The 21,085-nt window shown below is 39.1% G+C and overlaps 2 protein-coding genes across 3 annotated transcripts in view; one reads left to right on the top strand and one right to left on the bottom strand.

The window, feature by feature from the left end:
* Positions 1-6,563, bottom strand: ORMDL2 (ORMDL sphingolipid biosynthesis regulator 2). Of its 2 annotated transcripts, none has more exons than XM_070934775.1 (4): positions 6,460-6,563; positions 3,739-3,913; positions 3,218-3,369; positions 1-2,395 (listed from the first exon to the last, which is right to left on the bottom strand). In XM_070934775.1, exons 2-4 carry the CDS (start codon positions 3,910-3,912, stop codon positions 2,260-2,262), a joined length of 462 nt encoding a protein of 153 aa, XP_070790876.1. In that variant the 5' UTR covers position 3,913; positions 6,460-6,563; the 3' UTR covers positions 1-2,259. The 2 variants fall into 2 exon arrangements, with proteins under 2 accessions (XP_070790876.1, XP_070790877.1); XM_070934776.1 differs by lacking the exon at positions 6,460-6,563 and adding an exon at positions 4,045-4,146.
* A 259-nt stretch (positions 6,564-6,822) lies between these two features.
* Positions 6,823-21,085, top strand: part of SARNP (SAP domain containing ribonucleoprotein) — a 71,932-nt gene continuing 57,669 nt past the window's right edge. Inside the window, exons 1-4 of the mRNA XM_070934774.1 lie at positions 6,823-6,896; positions 7,860-7,959; positions 12,020-12,066; positions 18,123-18,190. Coding sequence (XP_070790875.1) covers positions 6,861-6,896; positions 7,860-7,959; positions 12,020-12,066; positions 18,123-18,190 — 251 coding nt within the window. The 5' untranslated portion in view covers positions 6,823-6,860. The remainder of the gene's footprint in view (positions 6,897-7,859; positions 7,960-12,019; positions 12,067-18,122; positions 18,191-21,085) is intronic.

Raw genomic sequence — 21,085 nt, 5'->3', positions numbered from 1 at the left:
TGGGTTTAATTTTATTTATAAGCTGCTCTAATAAACTCTGAGCAGCATACATCCCAACTATTGTAAATTTGATTAAAAACATACAGTACACATTAGAGTAAAATAGCAGTAATTACAATGCTTAAAACAGGACATAGTAGGATATAAACCAGAATTTAATTCAACCACCAGCAAAAGACCATTTCTATTGTTGGAGGGAACAGATTGTAGCATTCCAGCCCCCAAGGTCTCTATCTTTTGAAAGTGTTCCTAAAAACCAGGAGGCAGGGAGCCATTTGGATGCGCAGGCAAACACTGTTCCAAAATGGGGGAGCAACTAAGGAGGAGTGTGATTGTTGCATGGGCATACTAAATGCAGAGAAATGTGATCCCCAAAGATAGGAGTTAAAAGATGGGCAGAGATAATCAAAATGCTAAATAGCCAATCCAGGAAGACAGAGCAGGAACATTCTGCTTTTAAGATGGGCTGAGATGAAACAGGAAAGGGCAGCCTTATTCTGCCTTTTGCCTCTTTTCTCATGTGAAGGAGCAAGTTTTCCAGAGGTGGCTCAAAGCAAGACAGACAGAAGCCTCCAATCCACAGCAATTTGAGGTTTTAAACCAGGAAAAATACAGGGGCTAGTAGTAAATTAGAATGTTATAGAAAGTGATTTCAGCAGTGATGCCTTTGTTATGGTTAAGGTTAGGCTTTTATTCTATCCATTCCATAGGTGTCTGGCTGAAGGAACACCAATTGGGATGATCCTTGAAAAGTCAATATTTCCCCTTTGGGCTTTCAACCCTGGTACAGTGAATTTCAACTGGCTGAGGAATTCCGGGAGTTGAGGTTCACATGTCTTAAAGTTGCCCAGATTGAGAAACACCGATTTGCTAGATAATCCTATAAAAGCTGATCTAGTTTGGGAGGGTGCAAACATGATTGCTTTTCATACTAACATAATAGTGACATCTAGTTCTTACTTAGACTTGTCGCCTCCTTGCATGCTTTTAGTCTTACACTTTTATTGGCTACTTCCACAGTTAATGATAAGGAATGAGAGAGAATAGAGTACAGTCCCTTGTGGAGTTTTGAAGCAAATTTAAAACCACCATTTTAATATTTAGCACAAACTTTGATCAGAAAAAAATTTGCTATAAAGTGTGTTTGCTGATAACTATGAGCTTGAGTTTATTTGTTTTTGACTGTCTTTCTTGCTTTTTTAAAAGATGGCTATTTGAAATACCAGTAAACAGAGCATTCATCTTGTCCTTTAAACCAATTCCCTTGACGTAACATTGGATCGCTTTCATGGATGTGTGAAGAAACCTCACAAAAAATGAGATTCCTGTAGCCTATAAACAGCAGGTTAGAGATGTCTGCCCTATAAAAATAAGAACTTTTTTCTAGTACTTTTTTTTTAACAAGCTGGGGAATTATGATAGAAACTAACAACAAATAAGGTTCATACACAGATTAAATAAGTGATCTGCCCATATCATTATCGTTTCAGCTTTTTATGTTGATAATTTCATGGGGCTGGTATAAACAGAGTTGATAAAAGAACAAAAGCAATGCAGAACACTGACTAAATGTATAATTTAATTTGCATCTTCCCATTTCAATGTTGTGTTACATTATTCCTTTATAACCGGAAAACCTACTTTAAAGGGGGGAGAGAGTAGAGGGAATACTCTATAATTTGCATTCAGCTGGAATGAACAGTTATGTTAATACGTACCTACCATGTGAGTATTTATAAAATATTATTTACACAGCTTAGAACCGTAACTATGAGACCTGTCACAGCAGGCTAATTCATTTTTCCTGAGCGGGAAAACTCTGGAAATTTAGCAGCACAACCACATTTGAAAAAAAGGGAAGTTTACAAAGGAAGGAAGGTGGTCTTAAGCAACATTAAATCCCTTCCAGAAAGGGATTCCAGTCCCCCACTACAAAGAGCAAAAGCAGGAATTTTTACATGGGAGAGCTAGAGAACTCACATTCGCATGACAATTCAACTATTGTTTCATTCCACCAGATAATTCCACCCCTAGTATAGACTAGCCGCAAGAAAAATGGCTTAGATCTCCTTGCCAGAAATGTTGAAGAATGCTCCATACTGCTCAGTCATTTGAGCAGTGGCAGCTCGGCTTGCCTCACCCAGCGAAATCTGGTTCCAGAGAGTCCAAGGTGATGCAACAACAGCTTTGCCCACACTTTCTTGGAACTAATTTTCTTTGGAAGAATAATGTCTCAGCAGTGCCAACATCCCTTCTGCTTCAATACTGGTTGATACCGAAGAGACGGACCCCGTGGAACAGGGGTAATTTGGGCAAGAGGACACTCAGAAGCGAAGTGGTGTTGATTATGAAGTGCACAGGGTCATATTTTGTATAAAAGCTGGTTAAAATGTACCTGAAGGATAAGAAATATACTTGATTAGTTACAGATATGCACTCAAGTCTCTCCAATTCGTTTTTTGACTTAGTTTTCCTTTAAGGAAAAATGATGGAAAGAGTCCTGCAATACAGTCATTACAGGTAACCTTGTTTTAATGACTGCCTTGTTCAGCGACCATTCGCAGTTGTGAAGGTGGTGAAGAATGAGAAAAATGTGTCTGGAAGAGCACAAGTTATTCTGTTGATACAGTCCTTGCGAAAACTAGTTTATGACTTAAAACAAGAAGCCTTCTTTGATTCAATAAACTTGGGAAATTCAAAGTCAGTTTCAAATGTACATTCTTGATTAAGAGTTGAGAAGATAATAGCACTGAAAATCAAGTTGTAAACTGCTGATAATCATTTTGAGCTAAGGCTCCCAATTTCAAATTACTATGGAGACCATGTTACATAATACATGCTAATAGGAGGCCCAAATTCATATACCTGCAAAATGTAAGAAATATTAAGAGCTCTGGTAGTGCAGAAGTTAGAATGCAGTACTGCAGACAAACTCTGCCCATAGCCTGGAGTTCGATCCTGACAAGGCTTGAGGTTGACTCAGCCTTCCATCCTTCCGAGACTGGTAAAATGAGGAGCCAGATTGTTGGGGGCAATATGCTGACATTGTAATCCGCTCAGAGAGGGCTTTAAAGCACTGACAAGCGGTATATAAGTCTAAGTGCTATTGCTATTAATGATTAAAAATAATTAAAGTAATTACATTAATAAAACAATTAAATCAATTACAGCAGCAATTTTAATAGCAAGGCTGGCCTGAGTAATACCCAACACTTACAGAATGATTGGGGAAATGCTTAAGAATTTGCGGGAGGATGTCCACTGTGTGCCGTAGTCAATCTGCTCCCAGTGTGTGAGTAGGCGATCCTTGCCCTGGTCAGGCGTTTCAAAGGGAGTCCCTTTCACTGTATGGAGAAACCAATACATCACCTGGGAGGAACAGAAACAAAAAAGGAGTAACAATCTTTTTCTTTCTTTCTTTTTCTCCTTCCTTCCTTCCTAGTTCTTAACCGTCCATCTCCCCTTCTTACTTTCCTGAAGAATACCACAGAAACAATGGTAACAATAATGACTTCTTGCACTTTTCAGTAAATGTGCAAAATCACCTAGGGCAGGATTATTTTTGAGGAAAATATTCCTAAATAAATTGTACAATGAATGAAACCGCAGTGGGACTGGAATGTGGTCACTTGTGGCAGGCCATACAGGAGGCTCCCAAGATTAAAAGCTGTCAATTTGTATCCTAAATTCTCAGAACATGGCCAATAAATTGGCCAGGAATCAAGAGTTTAGACTTACCAGGTTATGGATAACATTAGTTAGAGTCCAGACCACGGGGACACTGAAGAAGGGAATGCTAAGAAAGATGATATGGAGCACAGCCACAGAAATGCTGTAAGCTAACCAAATGCCTCGGCTGTTCATCACTCGCGTGTTGGGATTCATCTCACTGTGGGCTACTCCAACATTCATCCTGTTGAGAAAAGATACATTGGTGTGTATATATGTAGACACCCATATATTGGTATAGGTGTGTGAATGCAAATCAGAAAGCATAGAACAGGCCCCGTTTAAGCTTGGTAGTTTGAGTGGGGGAGAACGAACCTGAACTGTATGGAGCCAAATCAAAATACTGTCTCAGAATCACTCAGTTAATCCTCGCACATCCCATAATTTCCTCATAAAACTGGGGTCAAGGCAAGCTGTTAAAATACTTGTACACTAGTTGATAGTAATCTTTTACAGTGTTCTTTTCCCACAGAAAAGGCAAGCATCTAAAGTTGAACCAGAGCCTTCACATCACCAGATAATAATAACTTTATTGTCATTGTACATGTATACACAATATACCCATAGATCAGCCCATAGTGGTAGTATAAAGCTGGATATCATCATCAGGATCATCATACCTTATCCCAGGGGTCTCCAACCATGGCATCTTTTTGACTCGTGGACCTCAACTCCCAGAATTCTATGGCTGCCTGGGGAATTCTGGCAATTGAAGTCCACAGGTCTTTCAGCTGCCAAGGTTGGACACCCCTACTTTATTCCATGCTGTAAAATGATCTAATCCAGCAACCTCTTGTAGATGTAAAACAGGAATGGAATAGATCAGTGGCCCCCAATCTTTTGGGCACTAGGGACTGATTCCATGGAGAGAGGTTTTTCCGCAGAGATGGCATGGTTTTGCATGTCGCCTGCATTCTGTGGATGGGGCTTCGCTTGTTTACATGGCCTGGGTTCTGGCATGCTGCAATCCGGTGCCGGTCCATGGACCGGAGGCTGGGAACCCCTGGCTAGATCTCTCCTCACTATCAGCTGGAACAAGCCCAGAGGAGGGAGTCGCTTACTTTTATTATCAGAGCCATAACTGCCAGGCAGAACAAAACAAATGGTGACAGCAATCATTTGCTTAGCTTCCTGTTGCTATGATAGAAAGGAACCACAACATAAATTCTTTCCACCCTAAATCTGCAGACCAAGAAAACTATGCATCTCCCAATGATTTCATCATCATGACTTCCTTGTAAAGAAAGACTCTACATATACCTAAAAACACCTACCTATGATGACTTAATTGCTGCTTCTCCAGCACAACTGCTTAAGAAAAAAACTACTGTGGCATTCTCCATTTAAGGATTATTTTATTAGATATGAACAGCTGTGGAAGGTCGCCTGATAGCACAGACAATCCTGAGGTCGAGAAACCCAGAGCACCAGAATGCCCTGCATTGATTGCCTTACATTCACTAGCATTGATGTTAAATGTCAATCTAAAACCCGAGCTACATGTATTTTCTATTATTTCATTGACAATGTTACCTAGTTCGGCTAATGAAATGTCTGCAAGAGGACGAGCAAGCACACAGAGCACCAAGGACCCCTCACGTTCACTTTTTATCTCAGCCTTCCTCAACTGGAGGTTAGGCCAACAACTTCTAGTCAGGAGGCTGTGTAGCTTAGTAGCTCCGTCCTATCTGAAAGGCTGGAAACTGGAAAAGGGAGGATATTCTACTCCGCCTGGGATGGGTCTATGCTTTGTTATTTTAGAAAGCGCACTGAAAACTTCCTTCTGTGCATAGAAGACCCAGAGAGTGAGTAAAGCAGCGGACATTCTAACTCATTTGGTCCCCAACTCCCTGTCCATGGACCGGCACCGGTCTGCTTCATGCCAGCAACCGGGCCGAAGAAACAAGCAAAACCCTATCCGCAGGATGCAGGCAGCATGCAAAACCACACACACGCACGCATGCACACACACACACACACACACACACACACACACACACACACACACACAGTCTGCTGAAAAACCTCTCTTGGTGGAATCGGTCCCTAGTGCCCAAAAGTTTGGTGGGGGCGGTCTCCCGGTTCCTGTTTTACATCTACAAGAGGCTGCTGGATGAGGCCACTTTACAACATGGAATAAAGCAGGGGTGGCCAACCTTGGCAACTTCAATTGCCAGAATTCCCCAGGCAGCCATGGAATTCTGGGAATTGAGGTCCACCAGTCATAAAGCTGCCAAGGTTGGTGGCCCCTGGTGGGTATGATGATCCTGAGGATGACATCCAGCTTTATATCACCACTATGGGATGACCTGGTGATGTCCTGAAGGCTCCGGTTCAACTTTAAATGCTTGCCTTTTTCTGTGGGAAAAGAACATGGTAAAAGATTACTGTCAACTAGTGTAGCCGTCCCCCAACCACCACCACCACCACCCTCTCTCGGTCTGTGGACTGCCACTGGGCGGCGGCATGCCAGCAACCGGGCAACGCAAACAAGCAAAGCCCCATTTGCGGGATGCAGGCAGCACGCGAAACAATGCCCGCTCCGGTCCACGAAAAACGTCTCCCCACGGAATGGGTCGCTGGTGCCCAAAAGATTGGGGGTGGGGGTGGGGGGGTGGGGGGGTGGAAGGGTCCGCTGCGCCTAAAGGATCCTTTATTTTCTCTTCTCGCAGGGAATCCTCCCTTCCTGCCCCCTCCTCAGTTGTGCTGCGTCCCTCATCAGTTGCCTACCTGCCAGCTTCCGCGACGGCTCCCGCCGCTACGACGAGAAGAAAATCCCCGCAGCAGGCAGCCTCTTTTTCCGCCCGCAGATACGACGCGGCCGGTTTCTAACGCCTCCCCGTCTCCACTTCCTCCTCCTCGCCAGTCAGCAACAGCTCCGGCCGGCCGCTTCCTTCCTATTGGTGGTTTCCCTTTCGTATCTCTTTTGATTCTCCATCCGGTTCCTCACCCGCCAACCAATGGCGAGGGTCGACGTTCGGAAGGGTGAGACGTTCGAGTGAGAGCGCGGCTCGGATTGGGCAAGGACTCGGCGAGCGTTCTCGGGGGCGTCGTGTGTGTGTGTGTGTGTGTGGGGGGGGGGGGTGTTTTTGCGAGCGGGGAGTTGGATTGTTGAGGGAGGCGAAGCTAAGATGGCGGCGGAGACGGTCGAGTTGCACAAGTTGAAGGTATGGAGGCTGCATTGGGCGGAGGAGAAGCGTTTGCTTTCGTTTGGCCCGGAGAAGCGGCGCTCGGCCTTCTCCTCCCACTCGACCGTAGGAGGGAGCTGCCTTCTGTTTTGTGTGGGTGGGTTAGCGGACGGACTTCTTTGTCAACCTTTAGGAGAGCGCGGGAAAGGGATGCTGGGATTCTCCTCACGCCGCGCGTCTGGAGTCTTGTCTCCCGGCCCGGACCTGATCCTTCTTGGCCGATAGCCTTTCCCTCCCACCGTGGTTCTTCTCTTCCCTTTTCAGAGAACAGCGCTCCTGTTTTCAACCTTTTGCTTTGGGGGACTGTAAGCCGCCTGCAAGCGTGCTAACGTGTTGCTTTTTGTCATCCCCCCCCCTTTTTTTTCTTTTTCTTTTTCTTTTTTGTGACTTTGCTCCAGGTTGAGCTTAATTCAACCGTTGAAACAAGTAAAGCTTTTTGGGATACAGTCCGGGAAATTATGGGGTTGCCTACTTTGTCGGGCAGCTTGTTAGCATGAAAATCTAAGAAAATCATTAATGGTATCGTTACTGCGATCTAATACCTTAAAACGATGGGTCCAGCTTGAGTTTCTTTATTGATTTTTTTTGAACAAATTCTTCAGTTTTCTTGGTTTCAGACTCCCACTGATGCTTTTCTTTCAAGGTCATGTTGATGTAAACATTTGAGAGTCATCCTTAAACCACAGCGTCCGCCTGCAGGAGTGCCAACTCTACAGGTAGACAAGATCAGGAAGACAGTTCCACAGGAAAATTAAAAGCTATGCTTTATTGAAATAGGCTATATAGTAACAGAATCTTGCCTGTTTCTCTGAAGGTCACCTCTTTCGCTTGTTCAAAGGAGGCTGATTTGGGCTGATTTTTATAGCTTCGCTTTAATTTTTATGTGTCTTTTATAGGAAATCACTTGTTTGATTAAAGTTAAATCTTTTCTACTTTTAACAGCTTGCGGAGTTGAAACAGGAGTGTTTAGCCCGAGGATTGGAGGCAAAAGGAAACAAACAAGATCTCATCAACAGACTCCAGACGTATCTAGAGCAGCATGGTAGGTTCCTTGCTATTCTTTGGTAAGATCTTCCTTGACTGAAGTGTACAATATGTTAATTTGTAGCATACATAATCAGGTATTCTGCAGGAAAGATGGTTGTTACAACAAGAAATGTTAACGTATTTACTTCTAGTGGAGGTATCACAGGCCTACATCCACTCTTAATTCTTTTTTCCTAACTCCAGAATAGAAGTAATATCATAGTTTCATGAATAATGGCATGATAAGAGGAAGATGATGGTGACAGCTGCATTCTTAAGAATTAAGCTTATTAAGGATTGCTTGCTAGTATGATTAGAGCTTATGACAAATGCTTACTTTTTCAGTAGGAAGAATATTTTTCTTTATAGCTTAATTTTGGAATCTCCAGTCTGATGCCTTTGACAGCTCTCTTGAATGACCTCAGGGTTCTGTGTTCTACCTGATATATTTTTAGTGATCATTGCAGCTTTTTATAATTTGGGTAGGTTTCTAAGCTGCCTAGTGCCCAAGTATTGGTTTAATTTTAATATCTATGGATATTCTCAGCCATCCAGGTCATGGTTATCCCAAAGGTGCTTTTTCAAGAGGAAGCTGGACTTGTTTTTCTTTGAAAACATTTTGCTTCTCATCCAAGAAACTTCTTCAGCTCTGACTGGATGGTGGGGAATGGAAGGATTTATATTCCTTGCAGACAGCTGTTCATTTGCATTCTTTTAAAGAGTTGTTGAGGCCACTTGGAGGTTTATCTCGGGTTTTCTTTCAAAATCTGATTTGAAAGGGTGAAAGAAGCCATCTATGTCAAAATTGAACAGCCCTCTTTCAACGGGGGGGGGGGGGGGAATACGACATCATCTATCTCCAGTCTATAATATAGTCCTGTCAGCAGTTCCAAGAATGTTCCACACCCATTTGCACTACTCAGGTGACCCTGAGGACAGAGATAAATCTCCAAGTAGCCCCAATGGCTCTCTAAAATAATGCAAATGACCAGCTGCTGCAAGGATTATAAATCCTTCCATTCTAAATTTGAACTTTAAGCAATTGGAAACTAAAGGTGAAGTGAAGAAAAATAAATGCACATTTATCCAGGGAAAATGTGTGTGTGTGTGTGTGTGTGTGTGTGTGTGTGTGTGTGTGTGTGTGTCTGTCAGGCAAATAACAGCTGAATTTTTCAAAAAATAAATGAGTGAGATAATAAGTATTCTAGGGTTATTGGCAAAAAATGCCTGGATTCAGGTATCTGCCCATGGAAAATTTATCTGTATCATGTTTGAATTCTTAATTGTGGGTAGTGGATAGAGCGATCTAGGAAATTACAGCCGAGATAGTTTAACAACTGGTCTAAGAAAATTGATCAAAAAAATTTGTCAAGCATATTTAATAATACATGTTCCTAAAAAAAGAAACAATATGATTGCTGCATGAAAGGATGGCTTAATTCAAAAGATATGCTGAGCTGACTCTGAATGTGTCATTTAATTAAAACAGCATCCAGAGTAATATACTTTAAAGAACACAGATTAAAAATAAAATCTACATTAAGTTAAAATTATATTCTTTATTTTGCAAGCGGTATTTATTTTTAAGTAGCATTAATGCAATTCAAAATCATACTACATTTTTCCATTCAGACAAAACACAGATCCTCGTTTAGTGACAGCCTCGACCTTTGCAGGTCTGTAAAGCAAAGGAAAGCTGAAGTAAGATCATAAGAACAGTCGCAGTTTCACTTAGTAACTATTTCACTTAACAACTGAGTTGTCAGTCCCAATTGTGGTCACTAAACGAGGACTACCTGTATCTTTGTTATTACAGATTTACACAACAATAGCACTTTATTGATTAGCCACTAGGCCATATTAGAATACAAGATGTAAAACGCAGATCAGTAATAAGACCATATTTTCAAAAATAGAGTAAAGACATAAGTAAAAGAAAATGCAAATCATTCCCGTGTCATCCTCTAAAATGTACAAATATACTCAATCTCAGAATAGTTAAAATAAACATGGAAGATCTACTCACTATAATAGTTGCAGAACACATTTCCCCTCATTACATTGCAACAACATAAAATTAAGGTTTTTGAAAAAATATAGCAAATTCAATTGAACAAATCTGAATGCTGAGATTAATCTTGAAGGGACATAAATGTGATTCCAATGTACATTCAGGCTGCTATCTATTCTCATTGGGTTTATAGAATTTATCTCTTGTTGTAAAGAGGACTCTAATCTCAGAAGATATCTAATATTGGATTGATCTTCAGAGGATAAATCATGGAGGAGCTGAGTTGATTTTGCTATGCTGACAAAGAATTCTGGTCAACTGTGGCATTGATTTGTCTCCATTAAAGTACTGCTAAAGAACCACAAATATTCCCCCTTTTATGGTCTCCAATGCTGGCATCTGAGATTTATGAATAATCATATTTTCTTCTTATAATTTGCATAAAATACAATTGAATCATTTGTGTTCTAAAAGTGAGCATTAGAAAAACAACTGAAGAACATGCTAACTAAAAACATCTATTTACTTGTATATTTTAAACAATATGCCAAATATGTTTCTGCTGTTCTAGATGGGTTACAAAATAGGTTTGGATCATGTATAATGGGACTTTTTGATCTAATATATCTAGATTCATACATCACACCAAAGTATAATATGATTTGGCCTAGTTCCCTTTCTCACATCTTAGAATATCTAAGCATCAAACCAGTTTTGGCTTGTTCAAACTAAAACTGAAAATTAATCAAATAGACTTGTTCTTAATTAAACAATATAGGAGTGTAGTGGCTCACATGGTTAGGATGCAGGGCTGACAGTTGGCAGGCTTGTGTTCAAGTCCTGGCAAGGCAGTTGTGCTGCCCTGTGATAGGGTGAGCTCTGTCACTTGCTCCCTCCTGCTCCTGCCGACTGAGCAGGAAAGTGAGCAACTGTGAGTAGATAGATGGGTACCACGTCAGTGGGCAACTTAACAGGGACATGAAAGAAGCCCCCAACCAGGCATCTCCTTGGCAACGGTGATGTTGCTGGCTAGTCCTTTCAACCCAGAAGCGCCTCGGTACTTCCGACATGAGAGTGAGAAAGCTAAATTATAGGATACCTTGCAGACATAAGGAAAATATGTCCTCAAATTCAAGAAGTATGGATACAATTGTATTGTTTTTTGGCAACATTGTCTTGCTGCTGCATTGTTTTGGAATGTTTTTTGACTTCCCAGTGTAGCCTACAGCTTCAATATTCCCTTTGGTACTATAGTTTTCCATCCAATCACTATTTAGCTTCCAGGGTCAGTCAGATAGGAAAATCATTTGTGCATAGATAATTGACATTAAAAAAAACAGACCTTGCACCTGCGGGAAAAAGTTTAGGATGATGATGATGAATTGACATTAAAAAGATGACTTCTAGCTTTTATTATTTATTTATAACTGCTTTCATTTTAAACTTTCATTTTTAAAAATGTCAAAGCCACTCCATTGCATAATAAATATAAGAAACTGTAGAAATAACAAATGTTGTTTGGTCAACACAATAAATCGGCTATCATTGCAGTTGTTGAAATGTTAGATGGGAATTGAAAAGGGAGCATTGGCCAAAAGTTTTTTATTTAATGATAGAAGCCCTAAACTGTACAGACCTTCCTATACGTACAGTATATAAATTAGTATTACAGTTCAATTTACTATTTCTACTTTGAGGTGTTTTGAATAACTCAAAAAAGACAAGTATATTAAAACTGAAAAATATATTTAAGTGGAGACAGAATTATATTTAAACATGTAGGGCAGACCACAGACTGGTACTGGTCTAGGGTCTATTAGGAACCAGACAGTGCAAGTGTTGGGTAAATGAGTGATGGTTCCATCTGCAGTGATGGATTTAGGTTGCACATGAAACCATTCTCCACCTCTCCCACCTCCCCTAGGCACATGGAAAAGTTGTGTTCCATAAAACCAGTTCCTCATGCCAGAAATGTTAGGGACAACAGATCTAGGTTTCAATATATCTTTGATTTATAATCCAAAATATTTTAATTAATAACTTCATTTTCCCCTGAATTATTTAGCTGAGGAAGAGGCAAATGAAGAAGATGTTTTGGGAGAAGAAACAGAGGTAAATCTATGTGATACTACTATGCATCAATTCTTTAATCAACAGTGGATTGATTTGTGTAGGAATATGCTGTAAATGCTATATAATTTATGTTAGCAGAATTCCTGTTCAGCAAGAATTATTATTTTTGTTTCACTAAGGAGATTTCTATTTCTTTCACACCTGAAAAGCTTGATTAAGTGTTCTTTATATTATCTTTGAGTGAAGTAAATTTAACCTGCAAATAACGTAGAAATATTTTTATAACAAGTATTTAGAGGTTCATAACAAACGTCAGTGTTATTTCCAGTACTAGTTTTAGATTAGTATTAATTGCTTTATTTTTAAAATGTATATGACACTGTCCAATAACAGTTTGGAAACATACTGTCTGTTGGATTTGCTGAGCCCCTCGACATTGATTTTGAAGATTCGAATAGTATTCCAGATTTCTCTTGTAACTTGAGCCTGAAAAAGGCCATTTTCATGTTCCCATGTATTTTGAGAGTCAGGAAATTCTGCAGAGTAATCTGGCTGCCAGCAGTATAGTACTTCCCCCCAGTTTGACTCCAGGATGTCTTGTTAAACTGGATTGTGACTAGCTGTAATCTGAGAGCATATATCAGTTCAGTATCTGATTTTTTTTAATATAAACAATGCTGTGCTTCAATGTTTAGATGGCCTAGACATTGGTATTCGAATATAGATCATTTTAACTTTTATATTTGATTGTGTTTATTAATTTGGGTGAAATATTTCTATATATTGCTAGGCCATGTATGATATGCCATATGCTAAATAATAATAATATTTTAAATGATGTAATTATTTTATGAATGTTTTTGTTATTTTTATAAATGTGTTAAGAATCATAACAAAACAACAAAGCATTATGATAATCCATATAGCCTAGTTGTAGGCTATATGGATTATAATAGGAAAAAAATCTACCGTATTTTTTGGACTATAACATGCATTCCCTCCCCCCCCCCAAAAAAGTGGATGGAAATATCTGTGCATCTTATAGAGTGAATGTTGCCGAAGCCCCACCCACCCGCCAGCCCCCACTCTTCAGCCCCTGCCTCCCAGCAATTTGCCTCCTTGCAGCAAACAGCCTGGTCAGCTTCAGCACAGCCCTATTTAGCACGAGCAGCTGAATGGCAATTGGATCTGCCTCCCAGAATACCACCAATCAGTTATTCCAGGCTGCGGGGACTGCCACCACCCATCGGCGCTGCCTTCACGCGCCTGGAACAGGCCAAAAATGGGGCGCGCAGAAGCCAAAAACAGGGTGCATGGAGGCCAAAAATGAGGTTTGCGGTGGCAGTGATGAGCGGCAGTGGCGCCAATGGGCGGCACTGATCCCCGTAGCCTGGAACAGCTGATCAGCAGTATTCCGGGAGGCAGATCCAACTGCCAATCAGCTGCTTGTGCTAAATCAGGCTGTGCTGAAGCTGATCAGGCTGTTTGCTGTAAGGAGGCAAATTGCTGGGAGGCAGAGGCAGTTTTTTTTTTTCTGGTTTTCCTCCCCAAAAGTTAGGTGTGTCTTATAGTCCAGAGGGTCTTATGGTCTGAAAAATTCGGTATTTATAATAATTAGAACAGTGCTGTTCACATTGTCATGTTTAGTGCATCTGCTTATTTTTCAGTACAATAAAAGATTCCTTTGTGCTCAGAAACGGAATAGTTTATGTATCTTTAGTAACTGACTATAATGGGGAGAAATATTTATGGGTTTTTTTGAAATTCCGGTATTTGAAAATACAGTTTAAGCTACTTTCAATCTGCTTTGAAAATTAAAATAGCTGTAGCTATTAACTTCTTACAACTTCCATATTATTAGCTTAAATAAATTTTAATTTAAGTAAAATCTTTGTAACAACTATTAGAAAGGGCTCTAAAAGTATTAATGAGGAATAATGATAAGCTAACATGGCATTTTCTGTTCTTTATAAATGTTATAATACTGTGCTCTAAAATAATAAAAAAAGTAATGCAGAAGTATGATTTATTTTAAGTAATCACATTCTTTCAAGGTGCATAAACTTTCTGTTCCCGGTCATGGAAATAACAGTTCATTATGAATTTTGAATGTGATTCCTCACATGATTCATTACTCCTCCTCCTCTGTCCCCACGTATTCTTGATATATCTCTATATGGCCCATACTTTCATGCATGCCTTCCTAAAGTATGCAAATAAGATTTCTAGATTACTTATTTTGCTTGTGCAGACTACAGAAATTTACTTTTTGTTACATATAACCAGACATTTTTTTAAAATCGGCTTAAAGTTAGTCCATAAATGTATAAAATGTTTGTAGGGCCTCGTTTTCCAAAGTCAGCATGAAATCAGACTTTGTAAATTCACATAAAAGTAGTAATATTGGGGCATGAGTGGAAAAATTACTATATTGAATTATAATTTTATATGATCATCCCAAGTTTTATAAAATAACCACATAAATTCTGACCTTTATGCTAGATTAGAGCCATGGTGGCACAGTGGTTAGAATGTAGTATTGCAGGCTAACTCTGCCCATTGCCAGGAGTTACCAGGGGTTAGCAGCTCAAGCCTTTCATCCTTCAGAGGTCAGTAAAATGAGGACCCAGATTGTTGAGGGCAATATGCTGATATTGTAAACCGCCCAGAGAGTGCTATAAAGCTCTGTGAAGCAGTATATATAGTGCATTCAGAAAGTATTCAGACCCCCTTCACTTTTGTCAAATTTTTTATGCTGCAGTCTGATTCTACAGGTTGAAATTCATTTTTTTCTGATTAATCTACACTCAGTACACACTAAGTGAAAACAGAATTCTAGAAATATTTGTAAATTTATTAAAAAGAAATAAACTGAAATATCATATTGGCGTAAGTATTTAGACTCTTTGCAGCAACACTTGAAATTTAGCTGTGGTGCCTCCCATTTCTTTTTATTGTTGCTGACATGTTTCTACATCTTGATTGGAGTCCACCTGCAGTAAATTAAATTGATTGGACATGATTTGGAAAGGTACACGCCACTCTATAGAAGGCTTCACAGCTGGCAATGCATACTGTAGCAGAGCAAAAGCTATGGGCTAAAAGTAACTGCATGTAAAGCTCAGAGATAGGATTATTTTAAGGCACACATCTGGGGAAGGCTGCAATAAAATTTTTGTTGCACCGAAGTTTCCTTAGGGCACAGTGGCCTCCATAATTCTCAAATGGAAGAGGTTTGGCACAACCAGGACTCTTCCAAGAGCTGGTTGTCCAGTCAAACTGAGCAATCGGGGGGAAAAGGGCCTTGGTAAGAGAGGTGGCCAAGAACTCAGCCCACTGACTGAGCTCCAGAGATCCTGTGTGGAGATGGGACAGAGTTCCAGAAGAACAACCATCACTGCAGCGCTCCACTGATCTGGGCTTTATGGCAAAGTGGCTAGACGGAAGCAAAATACATGAAAAGCCCACTTGGAGTTTGCAAAAAAACACATGAAGGACTCACAGACTATGAGGAACAAGATTCTCTGGTCTGATGAAACCAAGATTGAACTGTTTGGCCTCAATTCTAAACGTTATATCTGGAGGAAACCAAGCACCGCACATCTCCTGCCCAATACCACCCCAACAGTGAAGCAGGGTGGTGGCAGCATCATGCTGTGGGGATATTTTTCAGTAGCAGGAACTGGGAGACTGATCAGGGTTGAGGGAAAGCTGAATGGAGCGAAGTACAAAGATATCCTCAATGAAAACCTGTTCCACAGTGCTCAGGACCTCAGACTGGGTCAAAGGTTCACTTTCCAACATGACAGCAATCCTAAGCATACAATCAAGACAACACAGGAGTGACTTAGGGAGAACTCTATGGATGTCCTAGAGTGGCCCAGCCAGAGCCCTGAACCAGGGGTGAAATGCTCCCAGTTTGGACCAGATAACCTGATCCGGTAGCGATGGAGGCGGGTGGTTCAGAGAACTGGTAGCAAAAATCCCCCCCCCCATGCCCAGCTGAGCCGCACAATCATCAGAGGCCTTTTTTTTAACTTTTAAAAGCATTTTTTCTACAACTACAGCCGAAAAAATGCTTTTAAAAGTAAAAAAAAAAAAGCCTCTGATCGCGCAGCTCTTCAAAGGCATTTAAAAGAAAAAAAGGGTTTTTTTCTTTAAAATGCTATGACGATCCCAGCTGAGTTTTAAAAAAGCCTCTGCCGATCAGGGAACTCAGCTGGGATCGTCAGAGCCTTTTGAAAACATTTTTTTACAACCTCTTAGCCGAAGAGGTTGTAGAAAAAATGGTTTTAAAAGTAAAAAAAAAAAAATGGCCACGCCCACCCAGTCACATTACCCTCCCCCACAAGCCACGCCCACAGAACCAGTAGTAAGAAATTTTAGATTTCACCCCTGCCCTGAACCCTATTGAACATCTCTGGAGGGACCTGAAAATGGCTGTCCACTGTCAGTCACCATCCAACCTGACTGAGCTCGAGAGGATTTGCAAGGGAGAATGGCAGAAAATCCCCCAATCCAAGTGCAAAACTTATTGTGTCATACCCAAAAAGACTTGAGGCTGTAATTGCTGCCAAAGATCCTTCAACAAAGTACTGAGTGAAGGGTCTGAATACTTACGCCAATGTGATATTTCAATTTTCTCTTCTTAATAAATTTACAGACAAAAATTCTAAAATTCTGCCTTCACTTGGTCATTATGGCGTATTGTAGATTAATGAGAAAAAATGAATTTCAACAATTATAGAATCAAGCTGCAGCATAACAAAATTGACAAACGTGAAGGGGGCCTTCTGAATGCACTGTAAGTCTAAATGCTATTGCACTTTTTCTTGACAACAGAGTTATTCTTGCTTTGTATGTGACTTGAAAAGCACCAATTTTAGCTCTTCAGTTCACTGGAGAAAAAAATATCAATGGTATTGTGATTTTTTAGCCTGAATGTACATGCATTCCTTATATATTTCTTCAAATTATCCCCAACTTTTAATTGCTGGTTTGTTCTCTCTTCTGTTTTCCTGTTTTTCTACAAGGAAACTATGTATTTTACTTCTAGTTGGAAGCTATTCTGAGTCTTAATAGCAGAAATTATATTTCTAGAAATGAATAACGCAAATGTATTTATCTTCCTAAAAGTATTTGAGAAGTATATCGGTGCAGCTGAATGTCACTCTGGTTAGGAATAAACTTTTATATGGATAACATTTTTAGAGCCCTGTCTGCACTTCACTCTCATGTTGACTATCCAATAGACTGAACTACAATACAAATTAAATACTGGGCATGCTGCCCTGCCCCCAAATATCTGTTAAATATTTCCAGCCTCAAACTTGCAGGCTTGTCTGTTGACCAAGAGTTGTGGTTGTGGGGCTAGATCTCTTCAGAGGTGAAATTCTGTGTATGTTTACTTTAATTCATATTTTACTCATTAATGTCTACTTCAGTAAGGCATATACAGTAGTGGCCAAAATTGTGGAAACCTTTTGGGAAAAGTGTATTTTCTAAAACTAGCTAATAACACCACTTTTTTGGAGTAGTACCATAAACTTATACATGAGTGGAAAGATAATTTAATCAAGAATGTAATGCAATAACTTTTATGAAGGATTTGCTGTTAGAATAGCAGTTACACTATAAAGAAATGTGAAACACGTAGAAAAAACGAGATATACAAAATTATCACCATAGAAAAAACGAGATGTACAAAAATTATCACGTCAGTTAATATTTAGTTGGGTAACCTTTAGCATGAATTACGGCCTTACAACATCTTCCCATGGAGTGAACCAAGTCTTTTAATTCTGCTGCTGTTACTGGGTTTTATTGCTGGGTTGCTTCTGACTAACAAGTTTCTTTAGTCGGCTCCATAGATTTTCAATTGGGTTAACGTCTGGGCTATTCCCAGGCCATTCCAGCAGTGGAATATGATCATCTTGAAACTCCAAAAAAAGTGGTGTTATTAGCCATCAAACCTCAAAAATACACTTTTCCCAAAAGGTTTCCACAATTTTGGCCACTACTGTATGTAGTTAGTGCAGCCTATATTTGTTCTGCTTTGTAGATTCACTCTCTAACTTTGAATATTTACATTGCAGGAAGAAGAACAGAAGCCCTTAGAGAATCCCATTAAAGAGGAAATGACTACAGAGACCTCTCCTGAAATGTAATCTTACTTAGAATATATATTGGCCAAGTATTACTCATTATGTAAATTTTAAGAATTTATTTGCCATTTCTTTATTGCAATTCTGACTCTGACTCAATAAGCAAGTAGATTATAAATCTGGATTAGGAAGGATTAGTAATGGATTACATTTGAAATAGTGTGACATTTTGGAAATCTCAGGTATGAGTGCAAAGAAGCTAAATGTAATTGACCTGAATAAAAAGCCAAATTTAATGAAGTGTATTTAAAATAAGTATAGTCCAGAATTCTGTAATTTAACATCCAGTCCTCAAGACTCTTGTACTTAAAACAGATTTACCTAATCTCTAAATTTGTAACACTGTGTGTATTTTACCTTTGATTTTTAAAGAAATTAACATTCTTTTCCAAAGCATTTGAAATTGTGTTCTAGATAAAGGTCATTTATATCAATTATATAACCAAAGCTGTTATAGTCCGTTCTCCTCCCTTGAATGACATTGCTTTATTTTTAAGCATATACATTGACTTTCCCTTTAGATGATGAATTTCAAATTTAGTTCTACCAAGCTTTCCTAGGCAAAAGAAAACTAATAGAAATTACCCCTCTATTAACAAAGACAAAGCAAAGATACACAGTTTAGCTTGCAGTGCCCATTCTCATTGCACATCAAGGAACAGGCAAGTTGTAAAAGCAAATAGGGCCACCTGTGTCAACGACATGCTTTAAAGGCTAAAAGAGAGAGAAGCAAATTGCCCATTTGGCCTTAGTGCCATTCGTCAGCTGAACATTTGAAGTAGAACACAGTGTACTCCTGTGGCCCAGTCAAGCAAGCAGCCATTCAAATTGCACTAAAAGAGGTCAAGGAGGGTGAACTTGTAGCTCGTCATGAAATTATCATGTATGTCACATACTGAAAATTATGTTTAAGGTAGATAAACAATAGGCTTGCTTGTGATTTTGTCATTTTCTTGCTTTCCAAGCTTAGATTTTGGCAGATAGAGCTATTCTTGTAGAATGGTTTGGGTTATCTGAGAAGTAAAATTTTAATCCAGTTGTTTATGGAGTGATTTTGTATTACTTTTCAAACTAACAGACTTTCAGATACATGAGGGGAAAAAGATTTTTAAAATGCATTAAGAATACTAACTGAAACACAAATACGTAACACAAAAGTGATACAACACTAAAATAATGATTTTAGTCTATTACATCATTTTTAGGTAAACATAAGCTTCATGATATATATTGAAAGAATCCACTCTGCCTAGACATTGTGTTTTTCTTAAAAGCAAGGTAATAGTATATTTCCATTTAAATTGTTTGTTAAATTTATATAGCTATTTATCTCACATCCATGACTCTTGGCATTTTACAAAATTAGCAAAACAGGGTTTAGACAGGCGAAAATCTTGTTCCTTTCCAAATACAGATTTGGTAGTCCAGAAGCCTACATGGATTTATTCTTAGTTATAATATAGCTGCAGTGCGCTCAAATGCAGCAGTGAAACTGCCATATTCATTTTCTGTGACAACATCAGATCTGTTATTTCTTAGCGTGATTAGATCATCGTTTGTTCAAAAGGAATAAATGGTTCCAAAATGAAATACGTTTGATTAAATCATATCTGAACATTTATTACAGTATCAGCTTCTTGGCAGCAGGGGGTGCCATTTCTCTATATCTATTGCAGGTTGCAAATAGTGCTTGCAGGGACAACAAATCCCTGGTTCCTGTTTTGAATTGCTTCCTGTGAAAAAGTCATTAAACCATTACTACCTTTCAGGGCATAAAATAGAAAAACTGTCCAGGAATCTTGAACAAAAGCCATCCATTTCTCTAAATGGGAGACCTTAATGAGTCAGGTTATGACCCACTGTTTTATGGGAGCTGTTTGGAGGAGGAGGATGCTGTTTCATTTAGCCTGGGAACTTCCAAACTTTGTGTCTTCCACTTTTGTTTTTTCTTCCAAATTTCAACCTTGTTTTTAGAGCATAAACTCCCAAGCACGCCTACTCCATTATATTTTTGTTCAAGCAGCTAACTGGCTTCCATTGAACATTGTTAAAGAAGTGTATATTTGATATGGAGATAGACCAAGCTAAAAGTCAACCATAGCTATTTCATGAACTATAACTCATTTGTTAATATAGAGTCATAAAGGGATAAAATTCTCAGGGGATGTAACATAGGCATTAGCTCTCTGCCTTGGAGTGACTTCTTAGCATAAATTATCTTTTTTCTTGTTTTGCTTTGTGTATGAGTGATTATATGCTAAATGAACTCTCATTTATCCTCATGTAGAAAGCATTCAAATATTTTAATATTCAGAAGTTCAAATGACAGTCCAGTTTACATTGACTTGTAGGAGAGAGAATGAGTGAATTTAAATAGCTGTGGTTCAGGCAGATTGAGTTCTCTAATGTCTTTATCAGCTTTCTTCCTTCTTTACCAATGTGCTGTTTTTTCCCATGCTTTTGAGTTAAATCTGTTTTCCTCAGAGCTGAAAATAATTTTATTCCTTTCAGTGTGGTACAGATAACAGACCTAAATTAACTAAAATACAAAAGCTATCACCATATGATTAAATGGAGAGTTACAATCAAGTCTCACATTTGATCTTTTGCTCATACACTTTGTTAAGGGAAATTTCTTTTTATGCTAAGTTGCTTTTATCCCCAAGACTCATATTGCCTTATGGAGTATATTATTTCTCACGTCCATATCATTCTCTCATCTGTCTCTTTGTTAGACATGGAAACTGAGAACAATTATTTTAGCATAAAGTCTGATTTTAATAACTTTTTTGAATTAGCATAAGATTGCCTTCAAAGTATGTTTCTACATATATTTTACCCATTTTATTAAATCTTTATCCTATGAATTTTTCTTTAAACCATCAAAATGGCAA

This window comes from Pituophis catenifer, unplaced genomic scaffold, assembly GCF_029215685.1.
Source record: "Pituophis catenifer annectens isolate HBS135680 unplaced genomic scaffold, rPitCat1.0.hap2 SCAF_2, whole genome shotgun sequence".
In the NCBI taxonomy this organism is placed as follows: Eukaryota; Metazoa; Chordata; class Lepidosauria; order Squamata; family Colubridae; genus Pituophis; species Pituophis catenifer.
The sequence above is the reverse complement of the archived record's forward strand: the minus strand, read 5'-3'. Positions and strand labels throughout refer to the sequence as shown.